Source organism: Megalops cyprinoides, chromosome 13 (assembly GCF_013368585.1).
Source record: "Megalops cyprinoides isolate fMegCyp1 chromosome 13, fMegCyp1.pri, whole genome shotgun sequence".
NCBI lineage: Eukaryota > Metazoa > Chordata > Actinopteri > Elopiformes > Megalopidae > Megalops > Megalops cyprinoides.
The window spans coordinates 25,792,505-25,817,279 of record NC_050595.1 but is presented as its reverse complement, the minus strand read 5'-3'; the positions used below and the strand labels follow the sequence as shown (position 1 = coordinate 25,817,279).

General features: G+C 42.5%; 1 protein-coding gene across 1 annotated transcript in view; it reads right to left on the bottom strand.

Moving 5' to 3' along the window:
• LOC118787851 (protein unc-13 homolog C-like) overlaps positions 1-24,339 on the bottom strand; it is a 109,572-nt gene extending 85,233 nt beyond the window's left edge. Inside the window, exons 1-7 of the mRNA XM_036543573.1 lie at positions 23,787-24,339; positions 17,040-20,339; positions 9,747-9,769; positions 9,007-9,071; positions 4,796-4,874; positions 2,785-2,790; positions 1,463-1,534 (exon numbers count right to left, since the gene is read on the bottom strand). Of these exons, the coding sequence (XP_036399466.1) occupies positions 1,463-1,534; positions 2,785-2,790; positions 4,796-4,874; positions 9,007-9,071; positions 9,747-9,769; positions 17,040-20,088 (3,294 nt within the window). The 5' untranslated portion in view covers positions 20,089-20,339; positions 23,787-24,339. The remainder of the gene's footprint in view (positions 1-1,462; positions 1,535-2,784; positions 2,791-4,795; positions 4,875-9,006; positions 9,072-9,746; positions 9,770-17,039; positions 20,340-23,786) is intronic.
• Positions 24,340-24,775: the final 436 nt, after the last annotated feature.

Sequence of the window (24,775 nt, the reverse complement as noted above, 5' to 3'; positions counted from 1 at the left end):
ATTATGACACAGAATAGCTTGCTGATGTATTATCTGAATTTTCTAAATCTGTTTACAGTGCTGAACATGGTCTCACCCCTGCGTTGCATCAGCTTTTCTGTCCCTATAACCAACATCCTGCACCACCACAACAAGGGGGAGAGGATCAATGATCCCTCATTTTGAAATCAAAATACAGACCATAAAACACCCTGCAGGACATGACCGACAGGCAACAAACTATGAGCCACAAGAATGCAAACCCACCACCTTTGTCCTACACCTCCTCCCTAGAAATCCAATTCTCGTGCAAGGCAACTCCCGGTTCCTCACTGCCAGCTTGTACTTTCTGGTGTGGGGGGGACCAATAAAGCAGACAGAGGGCTCAGGGTGGATATGTCACTCTCCCCTGTTACCATATTAAACATATGGTGCCGTTTGCATGAGCACGTCGAAGAGGAACTCCTCACAGGGATCCTCTGTTATGTACTCAATGCAGTGGCTAAGGCGCTAACATCTGGTCGTCCTAAAATTACTCTTGAGGCTGCTGCCACAATCTGTAGCCCCCTGCAGCCCCCTTCCCTTCCCCCTTTCCACTTGCTCGCCCATGATGCACGCCTACGCCTGCCTGCTCCACGGTAAGCCACGCCTTCCCATCTCAGAATGACCGGCAATTCAAACCACCGCCAGCTGTGTAGGAACGTGATGCCAAATAAAAACATATTTTAAAGGACATAACACTGAACAGTTATGTCATATTTAGCCATCAATATACACAGACATGAATGAATGAATAAGGTGGAATATGAATGAAATGCTAAGAGTGCAGTTTATCTAGATATGGCCATTAGTCTTTACGCTTTCCTTCCATTTCCTGGAAATCGGACAGGTATTGAAATACATCCCGAAACTGCATCAGACAGCGATTTGCATCACATTTGGGACCGTTGCACTTATTCTGATCGCCAGAATGGATTCAAATCAATTAACGTGAGTAATTCTAGAGGTCAGCACAGGGGAAGAAAAACTGTTGCCTTCATTGATTACAGCTTTCAGCCCTTTCTAATGCCCCGCCCCCACCACGACACAGGAGTTTATATGAACTAATTAAGAGAAGTGGCATCGGACTGAGAGGGAGGCCAGTCTTCCGCAAACGTGCTGGACACCCCTCACTAACAGCACAACCTGCTGACCATAGTGTATGAGGAAATGTTCAGTGGGAGCTCTATTACGCTCTTAGCCATGCTTAAAATTTTTATTGCTTCAGGTTTCCACCAAATAAGAATTTTACATTTTACAGTGGCTACCATATTCAGAGTTACTGTATGTCTCCCAAGGCTCTCTGAGTCTGTCAGTCAGTGGACATTAGTATTTGCACACCCTCTCCCATTCCCATATTCCCATTAGCCACACTTGGCTGCTTCCTCTTACCCAGAGACTCCCTGACTTGCTTTATATTTGAGAAAAACTTAGGAAAACTTACCAGGTCTTCATTATTTAAGGAGGATCGGGTCACAAGGGCAAATGATATGCCTGCCTTTCGAGCAGCCAATGTCTGCAAGAGATGAGTGATGCAATCATTTCCAATACAACATCAGGCGATGAAAAATATGGAACACATATTTGGAAAGGAATGCATGAAACATTTATCTTCCTATGCCAGTGAGAAATACTTTTTGCTTTCTGTGCTATATCTGTAGGTACATGATGTGGAACAAACAAACAGTAAGAACACATTTATCTGCAGAGGAAAACATTTAGTGGGAAAGGCTTTCTCTTCCCTGGAATCTGATCAGTGTTAATGCCATTCTCGGCCTTGAATTCTACAGCATAAACAAAAGGCGTGCAAATGGCTCCCCCGTCTCTGCGAGATAACAGTGTGGGTTACAAGAGCAAGGCACAGCCAACAATTTGGCCAGATTGTTTTGCTCTGAGAGAATTTCTAATTATTCCTGTGAACAGCCATGACAGAGACATTCACAAAGAGCCACAGCTTTTTGGTCTGTCAAGATAAACAGAATGTTTTCTCCTTAGGGTTGCACTTGGGTGAAGGCTCTCACAGAAGTTGGAGTCAGTTTAAGGCAAGCTGTGCATTATGCTTCTGAATTTGATAAAGCTGCACTGTAGCAATGCTAGATACCAAATATCATTCCACACTTGCATGACATTTCAGGCTGTTGAATTTAGGTTTGAGTGAAAGCTTAAAGAAAAACAAATAACAAAACATAATGAAAAATGGAAAATAATTCTACATGGCGTACAGACATAATAACAAATCCTGCTGTGGATATGGACTAGGAATCCACCAAATAGTATTTGATGAAACAATACAGATTCATCTAAGGTAAACTGGCATTGACTGCAACACATACTTAATGTACACTCAGTTTAATTCTGCTCCTATTCTCTATAGTGTGAAAGTGTGGCTTACTGGTTAATGAACCAGTGAGAGCTCGAATTACATGCAAAATACCTTAAATTAAACACGTTTAAGAAAGCAAACGCTAAATTATAAATTCACATTACAATGATTCCCCCATTCTGTGTAATGGAACTGGAAGAGCTTTTTCACCTTGAACCTATTCAAATAAAAGTGACCATATTTACCCTCCATACGTAAGCCATGCTTCTAAAACCTTTACTGTGACAATTTAAACTAAAAGAGGAGGGGAGAAGGGCAAATTCATCACAGCGTGGAACGGTGTGGAACAACAGCTCAGAAAAGTGATGCTTTGCAAAACTACAAACTAAATGCATGTTATATGATGACAAAAAACACAAGGTGGCACAATAACTGGCTCTTACCAAAGCCTGGGACATCCAGCAGCAGAGCGAGGGGAAGAAACACACACGAGAAGTTTCAGTTAGCGAGAGGGTAGAGCAAAGATTCTGAAATGCAGTCACCAATGGTCCACCACACACAGAGCATGATTACACTGAGTGCATAGGCGTTTCTTCTGCCATGCAAGAAACAGGTCATTTTACAAGAGAAAAGCGTGAGGTCTATGGAAGAAACATGTTTTTGTAGTTGTTCTGAGAAACAAATCACTGAGTCATTGACGCATGCATTAAAGACAGCTTAATCCAATTCCATCATGCTTTGCAATATCTTTTATGTTTCTGTTACATGAGAGATTTCTAATATTTCTGCTGTCTACACTGCACAGGTTCAGAAGGGCACAAACGGACAAACAAGAGACACACACTCATCTGCTGTGCAGCCGGCACCAAGGAGCTGACTCACAGTCATATTAAAGAGTAAATTTCGACCTTGAAGCAGGTAGTAAGAAAGTGAAGGGTGTTGCACACTCATTTACCAGAGGAGGCAACGCAACCAATAGGAAATGCAGGCATTGACAGCTGACAATATTGGATAGGTCTTTACCATCCGTTCTCAACTACAGCCAAATCATGGTAAAGAGCCATGGCACGCCATGGACGTCGAAAGCACGGGAATGTAGGTGGGGGGTTGGGGTTAGGGAGGGGATAAAAGTGAACTGTACATGAACTGAAGTGTTGATGTAAGTCTACTGGACATGCAATTTAAAACTGCTGAGGTTGCTGCAGGCATTGGACCCGTGTCCGAATAGAAACACAATTAGGTGATATAGCTGATATAGGACTTGCTTTAGTTTTTTTCCCCTACCACCCCCATGCACAGGGTTCCTCCCACATCCCCCCACCCCCAAAAACGGAATTTCAACCCTGCTGCTGCCCTGAAGCAATCGCACAGCCCACTGAGGACACAGAGAGGGAAGGCATGAGGAGACGGGGCCACACCCGCGTGGTTTAATGACTTCATCGGGGGCGTTGAAGGCTTTCTGCCGCGTCACGGTTACATGACCGGAAAGCCTTGGCGCGGCTTGAATCGGAGAGCTCAATGAAGTCCTCGCGTATATTTTTGGGTTGAGTTGTCAACATTTCATGACGTCTTCAAAGACTCGAAAAGTCCCGTTAAGCGGAGCAGTGAGCAGTGGTTGAGCTGAAATCTGACAACTCACTGAAAAATATCACCCATAGTCTTTATGGGTCCATGTGGGAATGGTAATATATATAATACGCAAAACCCAGAAACATTATGACAACCCGTACTTACCAAGACAAAGTTGGTTTTTAATTTCATGAGAGATATGGACAAATACAGCATCAACTTTTGTCCTTCAGTGTTATATAAGCATTTATCATGTAAAAATAACTAAGCATATCTTTATGTATTTATCACGTTAATGTCTATCAATGTAAAGAGCAATGATGCCTTCAGAGATATTTATGGTTATGGCATAAAGAGTGTAAAGTTTGTTTCAGGAACACAAACGGATTGTATTGTCATATATAAATGCTTAAGGTACGAACATCATATAGTGCTATGTCATGACCTTAAGATACTTTACGCTGAAGTTGTCTAGTGACACTGGCAGTATACAGTATGACCAATTATTATGATGGGAAGACACTGTAAATATGTTATGAAAAACAGACACTGAGGCACAAGACAGACAAACATTTAAACATACATTCAAAAAACAGTAATTACACTTTTACATTAAAACATGTCCTATTTACAAGCAGCATGCCTTATATAATTTCAGCAGGATCTAACACTAACATACGAAGTACAAAAATAACCAAATGCACTTACAGTAGATGGGTAATAGTGAAAACGAATGAGTTACAATGCTTTGAGATTAAATCTTATATACTAATACAGAGAGCTGTAGCAGAAATAGCTGTAATAATACTAGTCCTACATTATATAATGGAAGTCAGATAAATTCAACATAAATCACATGTAACCTTGTTGAGGCAGATAACTCACCAGGTCTCGGACAATGGGCATAGTTCTCTTGCGCCGTAAATCCGGCATGCTGTCGATACCATAAAGTATGCTGCCGGGCCTGGTGGAGGAGACAGATTTAGTATTTATTAATATCATAATAATGCTATGCAATGTATGACATTACAAGACTAAAAAGAGCAATCTGATTTACGGCAGCGGCGACCGGCACAGGCCGTACGTCATTCTGTTTTACGCCATTTTCGCTTTGCCTGGCTCTAGAGCGAGAGGAATGAAGGGGCTTTTTTTTGGTTTAGCTTAAACGTCAAACGGGCATCATGCCACACGATGGGGCGGGTGATAAGCTCGCCGATGGTTGAATGGCTCGAAGGTGAAGGTTTACAGTCAGTGATGGTGAGCACAGCTTTAAACAGACTTAAATAGAGCCAAATTATAAACAAATAGAGCTCCCCAGGTGTGGCCGGGTCTCAGCTGCGTCTTTCCGCCGGGCAGCACGCGTGAGCGTTGCCGGGTAGGTGCACGTCAAGGCTGTGGCGTGGCAACTCCCGCCCTGCCCCGTGACTCCCGATGTCGCGCCCGCCACCTGCGGCCGCTGTGTTTGAGAAGAATGACCCGGACACCGCACCTGCGCCCGCCACATTCATGGGGAGAGGTGTGGACACCTGGGGTAAGCTTAGAGGAAGTTGGACTTAATTCTGACTGACTTCTTCTCTCAACCATTATATGAACTTTAGCCCTCAGCTGCTGTTTGGCTTCAATTTTCAATAAATGATGATATGAGGAACTGTGACGTTTTGGGGATCACACCATGTTTTACTTTTACTAACTTCAGAAAGCAATGAAAACTTAATGAATAAGCAAAAAATAATACTTCCTTCAGTCTTATCTCTTTTTTTGATATTATTTTCTTGTTTTCTACTTGTTTTGTGCACTTTTGTTTTATTTTTGGAATTTTTATTTAACTACATTTATTTATGTGCTGTGATTGATTTGATTTGATGACAGCCATTTGTTTTGTTCACTGAAAATTATGACTACAAATTCAATTATTAAATGCTGCCTAATTAATGTGCATTTTTCTTTTTTTCACATTTAAATACAACTATTGGGCATTACAGAAATGTGGATAAACATAATGATTTGGTGTCATGTAAGACTGAATCTTGAAAAGGCCACCTTGTCTGAAATGTTGATTGTTGTTGCATAATCAAAGATAGTAAGAGGAAGCCATACATGTTTCATTTGGAATTATCTGCTGATTTGTACAGCCTCAAGAACCACACATCACATATTATTCAAACCTATACATACACATAGATGTGAATAATATTATGGCATATTACAATAGAGCGGGCACTCTTTGGAGCACTGGCACTCCTCTACTGATGTCATCCGAGCAATTCACAGGCACCTGAAAAACTGCAGGGTGCCTGTGAGTGGTGAGACAAGCAACCCCTGCCACAATACCCATTCCTATCCCTGGCAGAATGAAGCAGCTTCTGCTGCTGTGAGCCTCTAGTCATCTTTAGCTGACAGTGAACCTGACACATACAGCACCTTAGCCATTTAAGATGCTTAACCATTGAGTTATGTGAGAATCCCCTTCACTTTTTTCTTTGAATTATTATTTTTTGTAAGGCTTTGTGTATTTCAAACCACCTCATTTTAAGCTGCCAATGGAAACCAAAGCTTGGATAACACTCATGACATGACTGTACACAAACCCCAATATATTCAAAAATAATGAAGCTCCATCTCCATGGTGTCAAAATCACCATGGTAGCACTTACATTTCACTGCCACATGAGTAATAACACCAACATGCATGCTATAAAAATGTATCAGAGACAGTCAACTCTGCAGCTGTGTGTGCTTTGTAAAAGCCATCATCTTCTCCCTTGCATTTTGTGTGGATGCTGTGTTAGCACTGCCCAACCCACTACTCCACTGTCACCCTGATCTCTCCCTTATCAAGAACAGACATAGGTGACAACCAATGCAAAAGAATGGCCGATTAATACAACGGCGTATGCTGCTCTTTGACCCACTTCAAGCACACACTAAATTATCTTAAACAGTGTACCTGTGAAGACCATCTCAGTTGTCACATGTGAAAGATACATCTTGAAATAGACTTAGTCTTATAGTATATTAGTATAGCAAATACATGGTATATGGCACCCCACTAACAATGCTCAACAATTCATTTTGCTTTGTTCACGCTATGTAACTGTATCATGATTTTATTGAAATTTCCATTTATGTAGTACAAGCAACTCTTTCCTGCACAACTCAATATTTTCTTTGAATAGTCACTCGTGCAGCTCTTAAAACTATGCAACTCATTTAAAAAACTGAGAAATGATATACCAGTGGCTACTGATGTCAAGACTTTCTTCTATTCTTTTTGCCACAGCACCTTGTGAGGCTAATACAGGCCACTGGACAAGAGTGTTCATGGTGATGGGTTCTTTGGATACCATCACACCTCGCTATGACACAGCTATGACAGCTGCAGTTGCATTGACACATCCAATTACTTTCCTGTTGAGCAATGAGCAGAGCCTCACCTCTTTCTTGTTCATTTACAAAAAATGCTCAAATTAAGCTGCAGAGCTGTCTGGCTTTTGTAAAAAAAAAAAAAAGGCTAAAATGTCAAGTCCTCTGATGTAAACCTTTCATGATAATCCTAATCCTAATCCAAAAACCTGTGAATTGTGAAGCGTTGCATTAAATATGTTAACCTTCATGTTTTTTTTTTTTGGTACACTGATGTTAAATATTACTACTACAGATGCAAAAATAATCCTCAAGATACATTATGAGGATCATAATTATTCACCTGCCTGTACCAGAGAGGCAAGTAAAGAAACTAGTATACAAAGTGCATATATAAAAAAATATGGTATTACTGAATGTTTGCAATTACAGCAATACTCATATACTCCACATACCATTTTTTTCTGATTTACATCCAAAGCCATCTCAGTTTTTTACCAGTTGCTTGCTCAGATTCTCACTTTTACTGATGTACCTCTAGCAGGTCACTGAGATGTGAGAGGGAGTCATTTAAATATGAAAGCCATGGCATGACAGCTTTCACACTCAGAATAAACTATACCACTTTTACTTATGCGAGGGTAATACAGCAAGTTATTTGCTGCAGCAATTTCTTCCCCTTAACAGTTCAGCTGCTTGCTCTCTGTAGGTAGACCAAAACCTAGTTGTCATGGTATTTCAATCCATCAGAGAGCAAACAGTAATGGAGTATTCCGCAGGTGCTGTACAAATAGCACTAACAAATTGTTCTGTATTTTTCCTGAAGAACTCTATGCAGTCACAGCCCAGCAGACAAGCAAGCAAACGCATCACATTTTACCCAATCATCTTGGTAACTACAATGTGTGCATGTACCAGAGATATCTAATAGATGTTGTAGATTTGTCTTCAGTAGGTAGGTATGTGGTAGGTTGCTCAAGAAGCTGCCTGACAACTGACAGCTACAGAGCACACCATTAAGTCTAATAAAAGTGATCTTTTGACAAAGCACTGCTTATTCATACAGTTGTGGTTGCATTTATTTTTGTGGTTTTTAGAGGGGGAAATCAAACAAAGGAACAAAGGAAAAATTAGATTAATCTCATAATGATAAATCACACTGGATTTTGGATGGAAATCTAGCATTGGTCTTCTCCAGATATGTTTGTCACCAATACATGTGTCAGCCTGCTGTAAAAACTGAGCGGGCTTAAGCTCGCAGCAGAGCCTCGACTCTTAATTCTGCATAACTTCTGAGTGTCTCTTTGTTCAGGAATTACTCACGTCAAAGTGATCCTTGAGCAAAACTAGACAGGCGAGGAATAAAGAACAGAGCCTAATCTGCTCCAGCCGAATGTGAATTTGCATAGCGGTGTTCCTTGTTTGCTGTGTGCACTGATTTCAGAAAGCTTTCTTTTTCTGAAGCTTCACCAGGGAACGTGTTTTACATGATTGGTGGACCATCAGGTGACAGTCCATTAATGAGCATTATCTTTTGGTGCTGTGCCATGTTCTTCATGCTCTGTGGGTTTGTTTTCTTTTTATAACTTTCAGCAATTTACTGGTTTATTGCTCATAATTCGGATATGGCTGCAATGTTTTTTTTTTTATTTAAATATTACATAACCACTAGGTCTGATTGTTTTGCACCCCTTCAAAATGATGCAACATAATACAGAACCTGTTCCACTTACCCTCCAGCACCTTGAATGCCCATGAGTTTGGATGGATCCAGGGCATTGCCGCTAACAAGGCGTGCCTTCGCAGGAAAGACATTGAAAATGTTATTTTGGAAAGGCTTCAGCATATGTGCAAGTCATCTAACTACAAAATCACATTAGTGCATACACTTTAATGCCCCAAAAATATTGCATCACATACAAAACACATCCAATAAAAACCTGTTTTAGAGTGGTGCACTATATCTGGAGGTCAGTTCGGTACAAAAGTGCTTTTGAGAGAAAAAGGGGTCAGGATTGCCTGTGTGCTGCACAGAGGATCAAAGGAACCATTCCCCAAAGGCAACAATATGATTCATTATTCCACTTCAGCATAATTCTAAATGAGTTTCACTGCAATGATGAAACCTGCAGGAGTCAATTCCATGCAATGCTTTGAGTGCCAGTTTTCTGATTCGAAACACACACTTTTGACCGAATTTGACACCACCAGTTGTAAAGCGCATCACATGCAAGAGAGTTTGTCCTCGTTTTGGAGAACTGGTTTGCAAATGCGATGGATGTCATTTTCAAAAACAAACAATATGACAACATGAAAAAAAATCAAGTTGATGAATGAACACTCCAATTACATGCAGTACTTTGCAATGACTGTATGAAATGGTCACATACACCACATGGACAACAATGTAAACGGAGATAAAGGAACACAAGCCTAAATGAAATGTGAAATACGAGGAACAGCAATTCAAAACCTGTGCATCCAAAGCAGAGCTATCTGAAAGAGAACCAAGGACAGGAGGGTAGAACGTTAGAAAAGAGCCCCTTCAAGGATACTTTGTGACAAGATACAGACTGCTGGGTGTGAAGCTAAAGTGATTTGTGTGTGTGTTTGTGTGTGTGTGTGTGTGTGTGTGTGTGTGTGTACGTGTTTGTGTGCAAAAGAGGTGCATAAGACTTGAAATGTATCCTTGACAATCTGCAAAAGCCCCAGGGGATATCCAGCTGTGAATAGCTACACGCATAATGCTAATAATCCAGTGGGATTGAATCATTCAGGCCTCACAAGGAACACCGAGACAAATATTAAACTGTCACCGTGTTTTTTTTTTTTTGTCTGTTGTCCTACATTCACACCATCATAGAGATGAGAACTCTTCACACAGTATGGGACAGAGGGTGAATTTGTGGTCTACTGTTTTTACAGTGTTGTATTTTCTGATCCTCAGTTACAAAACAACCCCTACTATATGACCAGGAGTTATATATAGGTATTTCAGAAATGTAGTCTATCCTGCCAGTGAGTGGCATATTTTGCATGTGAAGTGTTGTCACTGCCAATTCCCTTCAGCGTGTTAACCAAATTGAGGTTCAACAAGGCAGAGATAGGCCAGCTATGACATATGGTAGACAATGAGCCAACAATAGCACACAGTAGCAATAGTAATCTCAGGAGATTCATAGTCATTTGATTCTATCTACTTAGAAACCCCAGAATCTGCACAAACTCTGTGTTTTGCAAGCCTTGAATGACTGAGCAACTAGCGACACTGTTAGCAAAAAAGAGCTACTGCATACACAAAAACAAAAGCCAATGACCACAAGTATAATTAGTCTTAAAGGGAATGCCGGAAACATTGTCAACAATCAGTCTGCATGTCCACAGTAGATCAATACAGCATAGACAAGGATGGACAAGCACCTCACTGATAACCATTTCCTAGAGCACTCCTGTTCTCTTAGCCTTCCTGTGGGATGATAATACCAGTGGGTTCTTCTAAAAGAAACCTCAGTGAAGGTACAATATCATTCTATATTGAATGAATATAACGTATATACAATCTTCCACAGAAACATCTGGAATTTGATCAGATATGCAAACAAAATTCCCTAGTCATCCCATTTTAACCACTACATTCTCTCCTTCTCTCTCTTTTCCCCTCTTTCTCTCTCTGTTTCTCCTCCTGAGCAAGAAGCGCCTCTAGATCACAGCTATGAGCTATGTTAACTGCCTGTAACAAATACGATGACTGGACCATTGCTGCACCATCCACTCACAGAAGGAGGGTCCTCATTCATAACCTGCCTGAGGCCAATATTTCCATCCCCTGTCCACCTCACTGGCTGTGGAAAGGAACTATTCTGATGAATTGTTGAGGTGAACTGATGCCTTATGTGTTATGCAAATGTTATCTTTTCTATTATTATTTTCTAGGAGTCTCTTGACTGCCTTTTCCAGGGGTCAGGGAATCATTTTCCAGTTTTTTTCCCCAGTTACCCTGGGTTTTCTGTTTTTTTTATTCCCTCTGGACAATGTACTTTACTTGATAGTAAAAATGAGCTATAACAAATAAACCTCGATTGATTGATCAATCCATTGTACAGTATATGCCCATACCACAGCACAAAGTGTACATGGTACAAAATCATTTAAATGACTAGATTTGTGATGTAAGCTACCAAAGGTTTCAAAGATTCTTAAGTATTTACCTGATTACAAGTAGGAACAGCAGTATGGACCATTCCATAAAATTGATTTTTTTAATCTCAGCACTGGGAAGTAATGATGCAAGACATGTGTAAGGTTGTGAGTAAAATTTATATCTCTGGCTTGTTGTGCTCTGCGTGTATGCTGTTTCTGTAATTATATCAGATACACTCTTGTACTTTTGCTCTTAAGCTGCTCTGGACAAGAGCATCTGCTTAGTGAAAAAAAAGTACATTTACAGAGAAACCACTGGCTTTGCAGTAGAAAAAAAACAGAGCCCAGATTGGTTGGTAGAGCATGTACTGTGTAAAAACTGTGGTCACATGCAGGCAATCCATCATAGGGATGAAGCAGTGATCATCAGTTATGTTGTCAGTCTGTCAATAAAGTTCAGTTATGTTTACACTAATTCAGCATCTCTGTCATTTTAAAGCAATCTGCTACATAGTCAGAGCTCCCAATTAAATCGGTCGAGGACGGTCCTGTGGCCAAATGTATCAGATCAATGAAACAACAATATTATTGTCAAATATTTGACCACTGCTTTCCAATTTGCATGTTATTAAAGTGATGCATTAGAGAACATCCCCTTGCACTGCCATGGTATACCATTAAAGTCTACCATCGGGCCATGACTGGCCATGTAGTGCTGCAACCAACTCAATAACTGTCACATTTAAATACACGTTTTTATCTACCAGTTGTAGATTTTCAGCATGATAGGTCTTTGGAAATGACTACTGGATAACAATGATAACGAATGAATGATGGTAACGCTAAAGAATAAAGCAAAAAAATGTTCATTTTGCTGCATATTCTCCACATAACGGCAAAAAATGTCACTGTAGCGGAGTACATCAGATGAAAAAAGTCTTCATGAACATGGCTATTGATGAATTCTGACTTCCAGTGACTCCCCCCCCCCACCCCCACCCCCAGCCTTCTTCTGACATTTTTAGCTGGGCAATGTCACCGCTGATACATCGTCTGTAGTCAGCTATGACATTTGTGTGCTCAATTTCATTGGATAGGTTAGTGACATCAGCAACGAAGCAGTTGGTGGTCTTCTACACTAGACGGCTGTGCACCATACCAAGGAGCTTTATGCGTAGAGGCACTAACTGACAAGCCTCTGTGCGTTAATCCCAGGCCATCTTCAAACAGTCCTTTCCTTCCCAGCATCAGAGAGGGCAACTTGGGCGTATCGTTTATTATGGAAAATCCGGCTAATGTCATTACAGTCAAAGTGCAGGAGGCCCAGGTTTACTCGGAAAATGTTCAAAAGGAGAACATCAAAAAGGCACATACCTTTGAAATCACAAGCTCAATGACCCAACTCTTCATCACAGCAAAGACGCAAGCCTTTCCATTTGAACATGGCTACACTGAGCAGCCTGGGAGCCTTCACACTCAACTTGTTCTACTAACTACTTTGATAATGTTCAAAATATTTTGTTAAAAAAAAAACATCCAAAAAAACACAGTCACATAAGATGACCACATGAGATAACGCACACAATACCTATAGGAACAGAATCCTATAGCCCGAGAGTACAACTGGAAGGCAAGGCACACTGCCTGTAATTAATCAAGACAGGGCAGTGACTAAGAACCTGTGGGATCTGGAGGGCACCTGACGTAATGAGGCGCATTAAAACACCCCGGGAATAGCCTAATTTCATTCACCCATTAGCGCTTGTTTGAAAGTATAAAACACGCATTCCCCAGGTGTCGACACAACCTTTCTGATCCCGCGTGGATTTAAGCGTTTCTGCCACTCACTGAGAAAAAAAGGTGCGTGGCAACAAACAGACCTGAAATGACTGAAATCGCTATTTATAATCAAGCTGAAAACACGCACAGTTTGTGCTCCTGGAGTTTCCGTGCGCTGTACATTAGGTCTGCGGTGGGGACTGTGTCTGCCACACATAAAAAAACAAACAAGATCATGTTTTATACACCGCATTGGCACTGCGCATAAAACAATATGGCCCACTCTCATTCAAGCCTCTATTTTTAATGACGAGATCAGATCTAAAATCTGGAGCAGGCAGGCTTTCTTCCATCTGCAGGGTGCAGATACAGCAGAAAAAGAAAAGCCAGTCTGCTGCTCAGTCTCTCTTAAGAATGCATGGCAGCCTACTAGTAGACTTCAATAAATATTCTAAACAACGCTGACCTGGTTAGAAAATACCCTTGGGAGCAGGGAATTAGCATCTCAATACAGTAGCCTCTTCTAGTGAAGTGAGGATGAGGCTGGCAGGGAATGCAGGCCCACAGAGACCCAGCTGCCAAGCTACGAACACGAGCGGAGGGAAGAGACGTGAATGATGACACACAAACTTTTCATCCGCCTTGCTCTCCTGCACCGATGTGCCCAAGGTCCCTGATTAATGCACCAGACAGCCGTCCACTCTCCCTAAATTAATGAATGGCCGTGGTCTGTAAAGACAGCATCTCAATAATAACTATTCCAGGAACGAAAGAGGAAGGCAGAGGTCTCTCTCGTCCAACAAACACATTTTCAGCGTAGAAATGTGCTCGTTTATAAACACATTAAGGCTTCAGTTCAGCTCCTAATTAACAAAGATGGATTTTTTCTCCTGATGGAAATGGTTTTATTATGATGCATCAGAAAATTATTCAACTGCAATAGACCCAATGCGAAATACAATTAAGCATCTTTTCAAAGCCTTAATCAGAAAAAGTAGACAATAATGGGCGCTGGGCAGGCAAATATGTCTTGTTTGCCAACATAAGACCTTGATACTGAATGCAGCACAAGTTACAATATATCACAGTATTACTATTACTTAACCGACTGGCAGATGCCCTTATTCAGAGTGACCTGAATAGCCTCTGTGTATTTTCTGAAGCAATTCAGATTAGGCACCTTACTCAAGAGTACAATTAAACTGCATAACCTTAGAATCAGCTCACTCTAATCACAAGCCCTGGTCCTTAACTACTACACCACACAGTTGCCCCACATCACTAATGGAAATAACAAAACAATTAGAGACATATCATTGCTGTTAAAACAAGAACAGCATTCATTTATGACCACACAACAGGTTAAATGATAGTAATGGTCATCGTGATATATTTGTAATTATTTGATTCATAAACGCAGTGTTCATATAGTAAAGTACTGTACTTTAGTACTACCTACACTGTTCTACCTTTCCAGTTTTTAAAATAATATCTACTTTGCCAATAATCAAATGAAACACAGGGTTCAATATCAGAAGTACACACAAAGAGCCATGTTTGTCTTTTGTTAGCCTTGGCACTGCTCCTTCATGGTGGGTTGTTTAAACCTATAGACCTACACACAGTGATTTATTGTAGTAGAAGTTGCCATATCTAGGTCAGGAGCTTCTTCAGTTTGAATAAAGGGTAAAGGGAGCCCCTCCGCTCTTTGATGACTGTAATGGAAAACCATTACTGAACTGTGTCCTCCTCTTAGCTGCGCATGTTGTTCCACACAGTTAAGTTCATTCCTCCCTCTCTCAATCAATAGCTGCCATGTCTACTGAGTGCAGAATGATTTTGCTGTAGCCACACTGCTGTCTAGATATTGTTTCAGTTGTGGTTTCTTATTCATGCAATTGTCACTTGACACTGATACATCCCTGTCACACAAAGGAAAACTATATTCACAATGGCGATGGAGAGAATCGATCCCATTAATTTTTTCATGCTGTCGCCCAACTGCAGCTAAAGTAAATCTCTCTAGCCGCTGCTAAGGTCTCCTGCTCCATTGCTCTAATGCTTCAAAACAGAGCAAATGGTAATGATTTTCATTGATAAACATAATTGATCTCCCCTTTGACCCATCTTTTACACGTGAATGAGAACTATAAATATGTGCTATATAGGTGAAGAAAAAATACTGAATTTTTCAATTTTATCAATGATAATCACTCTCCCGAGAATACAGCTTGCACTTGGAGGAGTAACACAGTCCTTATTGTGAGAAAGTAACATGGCTCCCGCCGGGAGGAAGTGACACAGGAGGAGGTGATATAGTCCTCATGGGAAGGAAACAACACAACCTTCACTGGCAGGAAGGAACAGCCTGCGCTGAGAGGAAGTAGCACAGCCCTCACTGACAGGAAGGAACAGCCTGCGCTGAGAGGAAGTAGTACAGCCCTCACTGGCAAGAAGGAACAGCCTGCGCTGAGAGGAAGTAGTACAGCCCTCACTGGAAGCCCATAATAGCCATTCATCCCCAGGCTTCCAAAACACTCCCTCTGGATTGATAATTTAGAGATTCAGAGAACTCAGGGTCCATGCCAAAGCGATCAAAATGCATCCACACAAAGCTGCTTCCAAACCAATTGACATTTTCATTAAAAAATAAAGGATGTGTGGATATGTCATTCCATCAAATTATAAATCTGTACAGGGCTGACTGACCAGGTTCATTTGCCAAAGGTTAGTATTGCTGACGGGGGCCAACTGATACATTGCAAAGATTGCAAACACACTGCACTTGCACTATATGCTGAACTTAAGAGGAAAATTTGATTGGAAGAATGCAATCTTTTGCCTTTCATTGTCTGAGGTGCCAAATGGGCAATTGCCATCGATTGAGCAGAACTGATGACAGCCAGAGGAGCTTTGCTGTTATGAGGGCAAACAAATGTCATATTTTATCATTATATATCTGCGCCATACTTTCAACAAAAAAGAAAACAAAAGTTCAAAGATTTATGATTCTTTTATGAATCATTTAGAACTCGTCCAGACCATGACTCACATGAAAAAACATGAGCAAGACTAATATCTGAATATAAAGTGTTATTACCTATTTGGCGGAGATAGAGTACCACTATATTGCTTTCATATATCATGGATTGAACACCTGAACCAGCTGATCATTGCCACATACAAAGATAACTGCGCTCACACACCAGCAGCGACAACGAAGGACAAAGCGGCTGGAGCTCATTCATTTCCAATGGTCGCTCGGTGTAGCCCAGTGACCATTGGAAATGGATGACTTCCGGCCACTTTGTCGCTCGTGGTCGCTGCCGGTGTGAGTGCAGGGTAAATATCAACTCTAGTAAGACCAAGACAAAACAAGAATCCTATTGCAAGTCTCCCTGGATGGCAACACCTGTTAGCTGCCTCACTGATTGTCCTTCTATGCCACTGAAACAGAGTCTGGGGTTTCCAATCATCTTAGAAAATATTCCTGTATGCCAGCATGTATTTCAGACTAACATCCCCACTTTTACCCTGAAGACTTCACCATGTATTTAAGAAGTCAACGTGACAGATGCCATCTGCTACAGAGTCAATTAGTTCTTAATGGCTAATTAATCCTAATAACCTGAAAAAGTGTTATTATAACAATGCTGTATAGTGTATACGAGTGTATACAAGTACATATTAACCCCTCTTTTCTGGAAGTCATATATGTACTTCTGTGCAATAACCATAACTGAATGCCTACTGGGAAATTGTTTGATACTGTGTGTTTTTTACAGTGTAGTTTTACAAGGATCATTACATTAAATGAAATTAGATGTACATTATATGCTATATGTACCTCCAGCAAGAATCTGCTCTTCTAGCTCAGCCATTTGTTTCCTGTATGCTCTCAGAGCAACTTCTTTGAAAGTCGGTCGTATCCTCTTTTTGGGTGGAGCTTCAACTGGTGCTTCAGCTGGTACATTTTGGTTTTCATCCTGCTGTTCAGCTGTTTCTGACTTCTCCTCAGGTTCTTCAGTTTCTTCCATTTCCTCCATTTCCTCCATGTAGGCCATTGATTCGAACTCCGGCGTTTCCTCCGTTGCTTGGTTCTCGTCATACTCCTCGCTGTACTCTTCATCGTACTGCTCATCATAGCTGCAATCGTATTCCAACACAATGTTCCCTTCCTGCTGATCTTCTTCTTCCTCCTCCTCCTCCTGCTGTTCCGGTCCCTGTTCCTCTGGTTCATTTGCATTTGTCCTGTTTTCCAGATTAGCGAGCACCTGTTCCATAACTTCCACGTAATGTGTCTCGTTATCCACAGGTTGCTCACTGGTCTCCTCCTCGTCTGCCTTGTAATAGAATGGTTCAGTGTACACATCTGAATCGATGGTGGTACTGGAGTCATTGGCGGTAGACTGGGATAAAGTCCTGAACCGGCTCATGAACGAAGTGTTCCCAGGTTCCTCCGTGGCGCTAACACTCTGGGAGCTTTTGTTCCAGACCACCTCCAATGCGGATTTGGCTCTCTGCAGGGTGGAACCAAATGTTGGGAAGCTGAAGGTTTTGTCAGTGAGGTCAATGCTGAGCCGGCTGTGCCAGGATTTGGGCACTTCCTCCGATTTTTCAGTGGTGAGCTCGCTCTGACTGCGGTACATGGTGGCGGACTTGTTCTGATTTTGATAAAAGTGATTCACATTGACTTCTGGGTAAGGATCACTCTGGACATCTGGCTGACTTGCCGACTCACTCTCTGCGCCAGGGCAGGTGGAAGGGGTGCTATCGAGGGTCATGTAGTTCTCACCTTCAAACTGCAAGTCCACCTCCTGGCATTTTGTAATGTTTTCAGGGAAACCGGGGTTAGCTGAGGGGTCAAATGGGCTGCTGACCTCTGACACCAAATTCTGTTCAGTTGATGCATCCAGGCCAGAGTCAGCGCCCTGCTCCAAATGATGCCAGTCCTTCCAAGGTGAAAGGTCACCCTGCAAAGAGAGCTGGGAACCACTGTAGTGGCTCCTGTCACCTGATGCGCAGACCACCCCGTTGCTCACGCCGCTGTCGACGGTCTCCGTCGTTTCCGCCTCGTTGGGTTCTGCGAAAGGAGGGTTTTCCTGGCTGAGGGTTTGACTGGGTGGGCTTGCATACCAGGAGGACGCCATGTCCTCCTGTTTCCTCTGCCACAGCTCCTGATCAGAAGATGACAGGAGGGAGCAGCCGTTAGCCCTGCTGAAGTACTGGCTCTCGGAGAAATCCTCGGAGTAAGACTGGCACAGTTTTGAACAGTCCGATTCTGAGCGACTGAGTTTGGGCGTCGAGTAGTCGCTCTGGGAAAGCCAGACAGGAGTTAGGTCTGTGTAATAAGGCTTTGTTTGCTTGTCGTGGTCTTCGTACCCCGTGTCATCGGCATAATGCACTGAGCCTGAAAACGTGCTGTCAGCGGATCGCTTGTGGCTCTCATGTGATTTTTTTTTGTCAGACTTGCCTTTGTGCGGGGCCTTGGTCACCACTGCATATTTGTTCCTATTCAAGTCTTCTAACTCCTTATCACTGTCCATAGAGTCCCAATCGTCAATGTCTGTCTTCTCTTTTGTGGACACTTTGATGTCCATGCTTTCATAAGTTTGTGATGAGGTCATCCCTTTATCTTTCCTCTCTTTTGCTTCGTACACAAGGCTATCGGTAGAGACCAAAATACCGGTGCCTTTGAGTTTGTAACATTTTTTCAAAACTAAATCTCTGTCTTGGGAGCTTGAGAAGACAACGATGATAGGACGTGGCTTGGCATTGGGACATTCTCTTTGTTGCCCTAACCGATGGGCGAGTTCAATTTTTAGTGTCTTCTGTGCTTCTGCAAAACCCATTTTCTCTTTCAAGATTTGGTAAATGACACAGTCTGTTTTCTCGGACTTTTCCTCAGGCACGTTTAGGAACCTCAGAGTGGCTTTGCTGCCCTGGTGGCGGATGTGCTTGATGTAGTCGTGTATGTCGCGCGTCTCCCGCCTGGACTGCACGAAGCCTGACCGCAGCTGCTCGATCTCGCTCTGCACCACCTCCACGCTGCTGGAGATCTCGTCGATGGAGTTTTTGAGGGCGTTGACGTGGCCCCTCAGCTCGGAGAGCTCCGTCTCGATCTGGCTGATGCCCTGCAGCTCTTTAAAGATCATCTCCATGACGTCCTGAGTCTGGCTGATGCAGCCCGTGGAGCTTGAACCAGGCTCCAGAGAGGTTGTTTTCTGTTGCCGTCCAGCCCTGTCCAGAGACTTGCTCCGGATGCCTAGGGTCTTCCGCCAGTTGCTCACGTCTGAATCCGAGGAGACACATTCTTGACTTTTTTTCCACTTCCTCAGCTTTCGCAAAGCCCCCAGTCGTAGGGTGTGCAGACTGCTGCGCTCCACCCGTTCACCCTCGGAACTTCCATCAGAGGGCGCCAGACTGGTCAGACTCTTCCTGTTCCTTCTTACCGGCATTGTGAGAGCTTTTTGTTCATCGAATCTATGGCCAAGTTTCACCTCGCTCAGAGACTCAGAATAACTGCTATCAATGGACAGGACCTCTTGAAGGAGACTGTCATTATTGTTAATTAAAAGAGCGTTTTTCTGAAGTCCGTTAGCTATTGCCACACGGTAACTGAATGTCGGCGAAAGTGACGAGGGATCGTTTTTTCTGTCGTCTTCCTCAAGGGATATGTTGCGAGCCGAGGAGCATTTGGAGATTTTTTTGACTGTGCTTTTTAGTGCCGTGGAGAAAGTCGGATTCCGTGCATGTGTTTCCAGGGTCAATTTAGGATCTTTTTTATTTTCGCTGCTCTCTTTCTTCTTTGTGGGATTTGCCAATTTCTTTGTAAACATTCCTTTGCAAATCTTTACAATGTAAAATGGGAGGCTCTTGAATAGGGCAGAAACCATGGAGGGCAACGTTTCGGCGATGCTTTCAAAACACAATAAAGCTGAACTGGTTAAAAATCCAGCAGCAACAACATACACAAAAAAAAAACACTTAAAAGTTTTTTAAGTGTCCACCCTGAGTGACAGGATGAATGAGTTTATTGAGTTGCCTTTAAATGTGACCATGCCACACTGCAAAGACTGTACATCCTACTGGAGGCCCAGAAATATTGTAAAATCCAGCAGCTCTCCTCGTGGCTAACCGCATTGCTCTATAAAGGAAAAATGTTGATTACATATCACAGAATGGAATGAATAATCCTACATATATAAAAAGTGGTATAACAACACAGTGATATAATACAATGATGTGCTAATCTGATCACACATATTTCTTAATTTTTGTATAGATCATCCATAGTTTTATACCAGGCCATTTGAGATATGATCAAGATGAACAGACACCAGCACTCAAGGAATAGCATAACCATAGCATGGTTTTACCACATTTTTTCTATGTTGGGAAGTTTGGGGAGATGCAGTACATTGGAACATTGTCTTATAGGATAATGCTCAGAGAACAGTAGATTATCTAACGTAGAACATTATCTAATCAGGATCCTCACGAATGTTCTTAAACTTCATGAAATACAAGTATAGATTTGTCAAGCTCAATAAAAACAAGAACCTCACTGCATGCACTTTTTACAGCAGGCAACAAAGCAATTACATTAATTGCCCTTATCCTTCACAGCCCCCTGCTGCTGAACTGTGATCTTAAGGGTTGAGATTGGAGACATAGCTCTCAACACACAGACAGCCAAATCAGTCCAACTGAATGCCTGTTTATCAAGGCTAATGGATCAACGAGGACAGTGCATGCAGCCAACTTTCAGAACTTAGTGGGTTTAAACTTGAAATCTTCTTTGGATTGAATTTTGATTCTGAAATGAACTTCATATGAACCATTTTAAGCTCTTCACAATTAGACTATGGAATATGGACTGAAAGGATATCAGATGATTGCGGGGTAAGTATGCAGTTTCCTTTTCAGCAACATGCTCTTCACTTCAGCACAGGCTATCTGCTTGTCAGGTTTTATTGCCGAAAGGAGATGGTGCTTCTCGTAAAGGCCTTGCATGGTCATAACTAACAATTTACAGTGAAACACCAATCCTATTTTTGTGTGGTTCAGCATACACATACATGTATTCAGTGTTACTTATGAGTTCTAATATTTTCAGTAAATTTTTTTATATATAGTACTGTGTTTGAATAGGAGTGTACATGCAATGTTACACTCCAAAATCCTATGCAGTTTTCACACTGACCGCAGTAGGAATCCTATCCACAGTGTAAATCATAGTGCATCATATATAACTACCTTGACTAGTATCAGTCATGAACAGTCTCAAACACCACTAACTAATTAGTCAATAGCATGCTACAAGGATTGAGGAAAGATTTATATTTTTACTAGTAAGTTTACATATTTTTTTTTACTGTTGGGTTTGTCTTCAGTGACATCACATTTTAGGCAATGCCTTAGGAAGGCAGCATAAATGGCTTAAGTGGAGGCTTCAATCACTTCAGGACTAACAGCTAGACCTTGAAGACAACATAAGAGCTCTAACCATCAGCTCCTGTCAATCAGTCATCCTCCGCTTGCCCACTCTCTCAATCAGAGTGAACCATATCTATGTCTGAACAAAGTTAAGGCAAAACACACAGGGCAACAAGAATTCACCTTTCATACAGAGATGATTAATGTCTGTATGAAATGTCTGGTGAAATATAAATGCATAAATTCTTTATTTGTGTGTCTTATTTGTACACCTACTGGATTGGGTCTTGTAGGGTCTTGACTGACTAATGGCACCTGCTCCCACGCAACACCTGCAGTACAGGCTGACTTTGTTAAAGCCAACTTCATTTTACAGATTTATAATGGAGTCATGAAGTTACTGTTTATAAAGAAGACCGCACACTTTTTATTCCATGGAAATGAATATACAGTTACTGGAGTATATGAGATTATATATCTCCTTGTATCATGTGTAGAATGATGGTAAAAGCAAGTAAACTGAAGCCAGTAAAGGGAAATTTCTACATGACGTGATCAGGAATGCAGTGATAGAGGCATGTGCATGCTGAGATGACAGAAAATTGTAGAATAATTTAAATTAAGACCTTGCTGGACTTCAATAATACCAAAAAGCTGAGTAACTCCCACGCTGCTATGAAGAGTATATTTCATGTCGCAAAAATGAGCCATTTTAGTCCAAGAGCATGGATACCCCTATACTGGCTAAAACTGGCTAAAACAGCGTCCAAGTGCTCGTTAGTGAAGTCCTTAAATCTCCGCACCATCTCAGTTACAGAAAATTTGCATGCTCTGTGAACATCCCTCTTCTACAAATTATTAAGTTGCTTTTGATCTAATCAACATGATTCATAATGTCTGACACAGAATAAGGCCAGGCTGATCAATCAAGCTCCACAATATCATATAAAATAATTATGTTTTTTGAAATACTGTGTATGAATATTGTGGGGGAGAGGGACATACAATGAGAGAAAAGGGAGACTTTATATAGGCTTCCACTGACCCTGCCATAAAAGGTTATTTAAAGACTGTGAGGTGCTCTCTTTGACTCTGAAAAGGTAGAATTGTGTCAAAGATTACAGATTCGTGGAAAAAACAGGGCACCTCATGTGTGAATCACTGTCTCCTACATTTAGCAGACAACTTTGCCTCTTGGTACCTTTGCAAGCGAGACTGTGGTTCGCACAGCCAGCCCCACCCACCACCTAACACAGTCGTAATGAGTGGTTGAACTATAGCTGCGAGTGAGCCTTGGGGGACACCTAAATATGTCCAGTGCATGGCATTTCCTTATTTTCATACTTGATTGCTTTGGCAGGCGAAGAGAAAAAATGAACAGTATGGCTCAATGCAATGAACAGTCACTCAGAATTCCTTTGGATTATAGACCGTGAGTGTCAAAACATATCAAAGCGGCTAAAGGGCTATTACGATATGCATGCGTTAAGCGTGCACTGATTTGCTGGTGTTCTGCATCACCAAGGCATGCCTGTTCCTCTGCTTCTGCAGATTGTGAGATCTGGTGGGGAAGAGTGACGGATTAACGAAACGTAGAAGCTCACGGAATTAGGAGGCTTTCGGTTCACGCGCCTCCACCCCCCCTTTCCCCCCCATGCCCCCCGCATCTTCACCGAAGAAAAAGCCAGTGCTTCATGAAATCGAGCTATTCCCTCAGAGCGAGCAGTTCATCTTGAAACATTTCTCAAAACAGACAGCTATTCATTTGCACTGAGTGGGAGACTGATCATTAGACATTGCTTACAGAAAACAAAATCTGATTTGAAATAAAAATAAACAGATGCCAAAAGAAATCACACTCTCCACAAGGAAATAGTTCAGTATCTTCAGAAATAACACTAACATCTTCAACATGCAACACCCTCAAGCAACTAAAGATCCAGCAATTAAAGCTGTTAGTCGGATATCAGTTGCTAATAGTTACTAATGCATTTTCTAATCGATATCCTTCATGGTTTTACAGAGAACCTTACGGCGCAACCAATAAAGACAAGAATATATTAACCACGAAAACCAAGCATTCAGAAATGTAGTAAGCCAACAAGAAGCACACACTGAACACAACCACAGCACGACCAGTCAATGAAGCACATACCTGATTCTGAGATTCCTCACAAAAAGCAAACCAAACGTACCCACCAGCAACAGCTGCGGCAATTCAGCTTCCCACACTAACGCAGGGGCAGGCTGAGAGAGAGAGACGAGGCATCCTCCGTTCGGCCGGGGGAAGAGAGGACAGCGCGCAGCGCGACATGAAGCAGCCTCCTAATGACTGAACTCCAGTGCAGACCAGCGCTCCGTCAACCCGCTGCGGCTGGTGCGCTCTCCCTCACATTCCATAGTGCTCCCCGGGCGGCTGAGACGTCTCGCACGCAAACCCCCGCCACAGTTCATAGCCCTCACTCTGAGCTGCAGCAGCCAGCCCCGTGCTGTTTTGTGGTGATTTTAATTGATTTTTTTTCTTGTATTTTTTAAATTTGTTTTTTATTTTTATTTTTTGCTCCCTTCCTTTCCCAGTTTAGATGCTCAGTGCTGGGAGTAACGGTCCAGGATCCCCCTCCTATCTCCCTCTCCGTGCAACTAGTCCGCTGCTGATGCAGTGAGCGTCTGGGACAGAGTAACCCTCCCGGTTGTTTTAAAGGGGTGGCAGTAAGTTGATGGACTGCTCCTTCCTTCCCTCAGCCTCAGCTCCTGGAGTCACTCCCCCCCCCCCCCCCCCCCCCCTCCCCCCTCCTCCCGCCACCCCCGGCGCATCAGTGGAAGGCAGCTCCCCCGCTGCCGCCCCCTTCCCCCAACCCCACCCCCTCCCCGCAGATGGAGTGAAATGCGCTTAGCGAAAGCCTCGCAGCTCGCAGATAAAAACACATGTGACGCTTCTCGGAGAGCGAGAGGGGCTGTGGCACGCCGGTGGCTGCGGCGCTGATAACAGTCAGGGGCGCTACCCCCTCATCGGACCGTGGCGGACGGCGCAATGCCACCGTCACGTCTCACTTTGCCCTTAATTCATCAGGCGAACGTGACCCCCGGTGACAGCCAAGGCGAGACTCTGCTTGAGCCTGTTCGGCTTTTGGGCGCTTGCTTCTT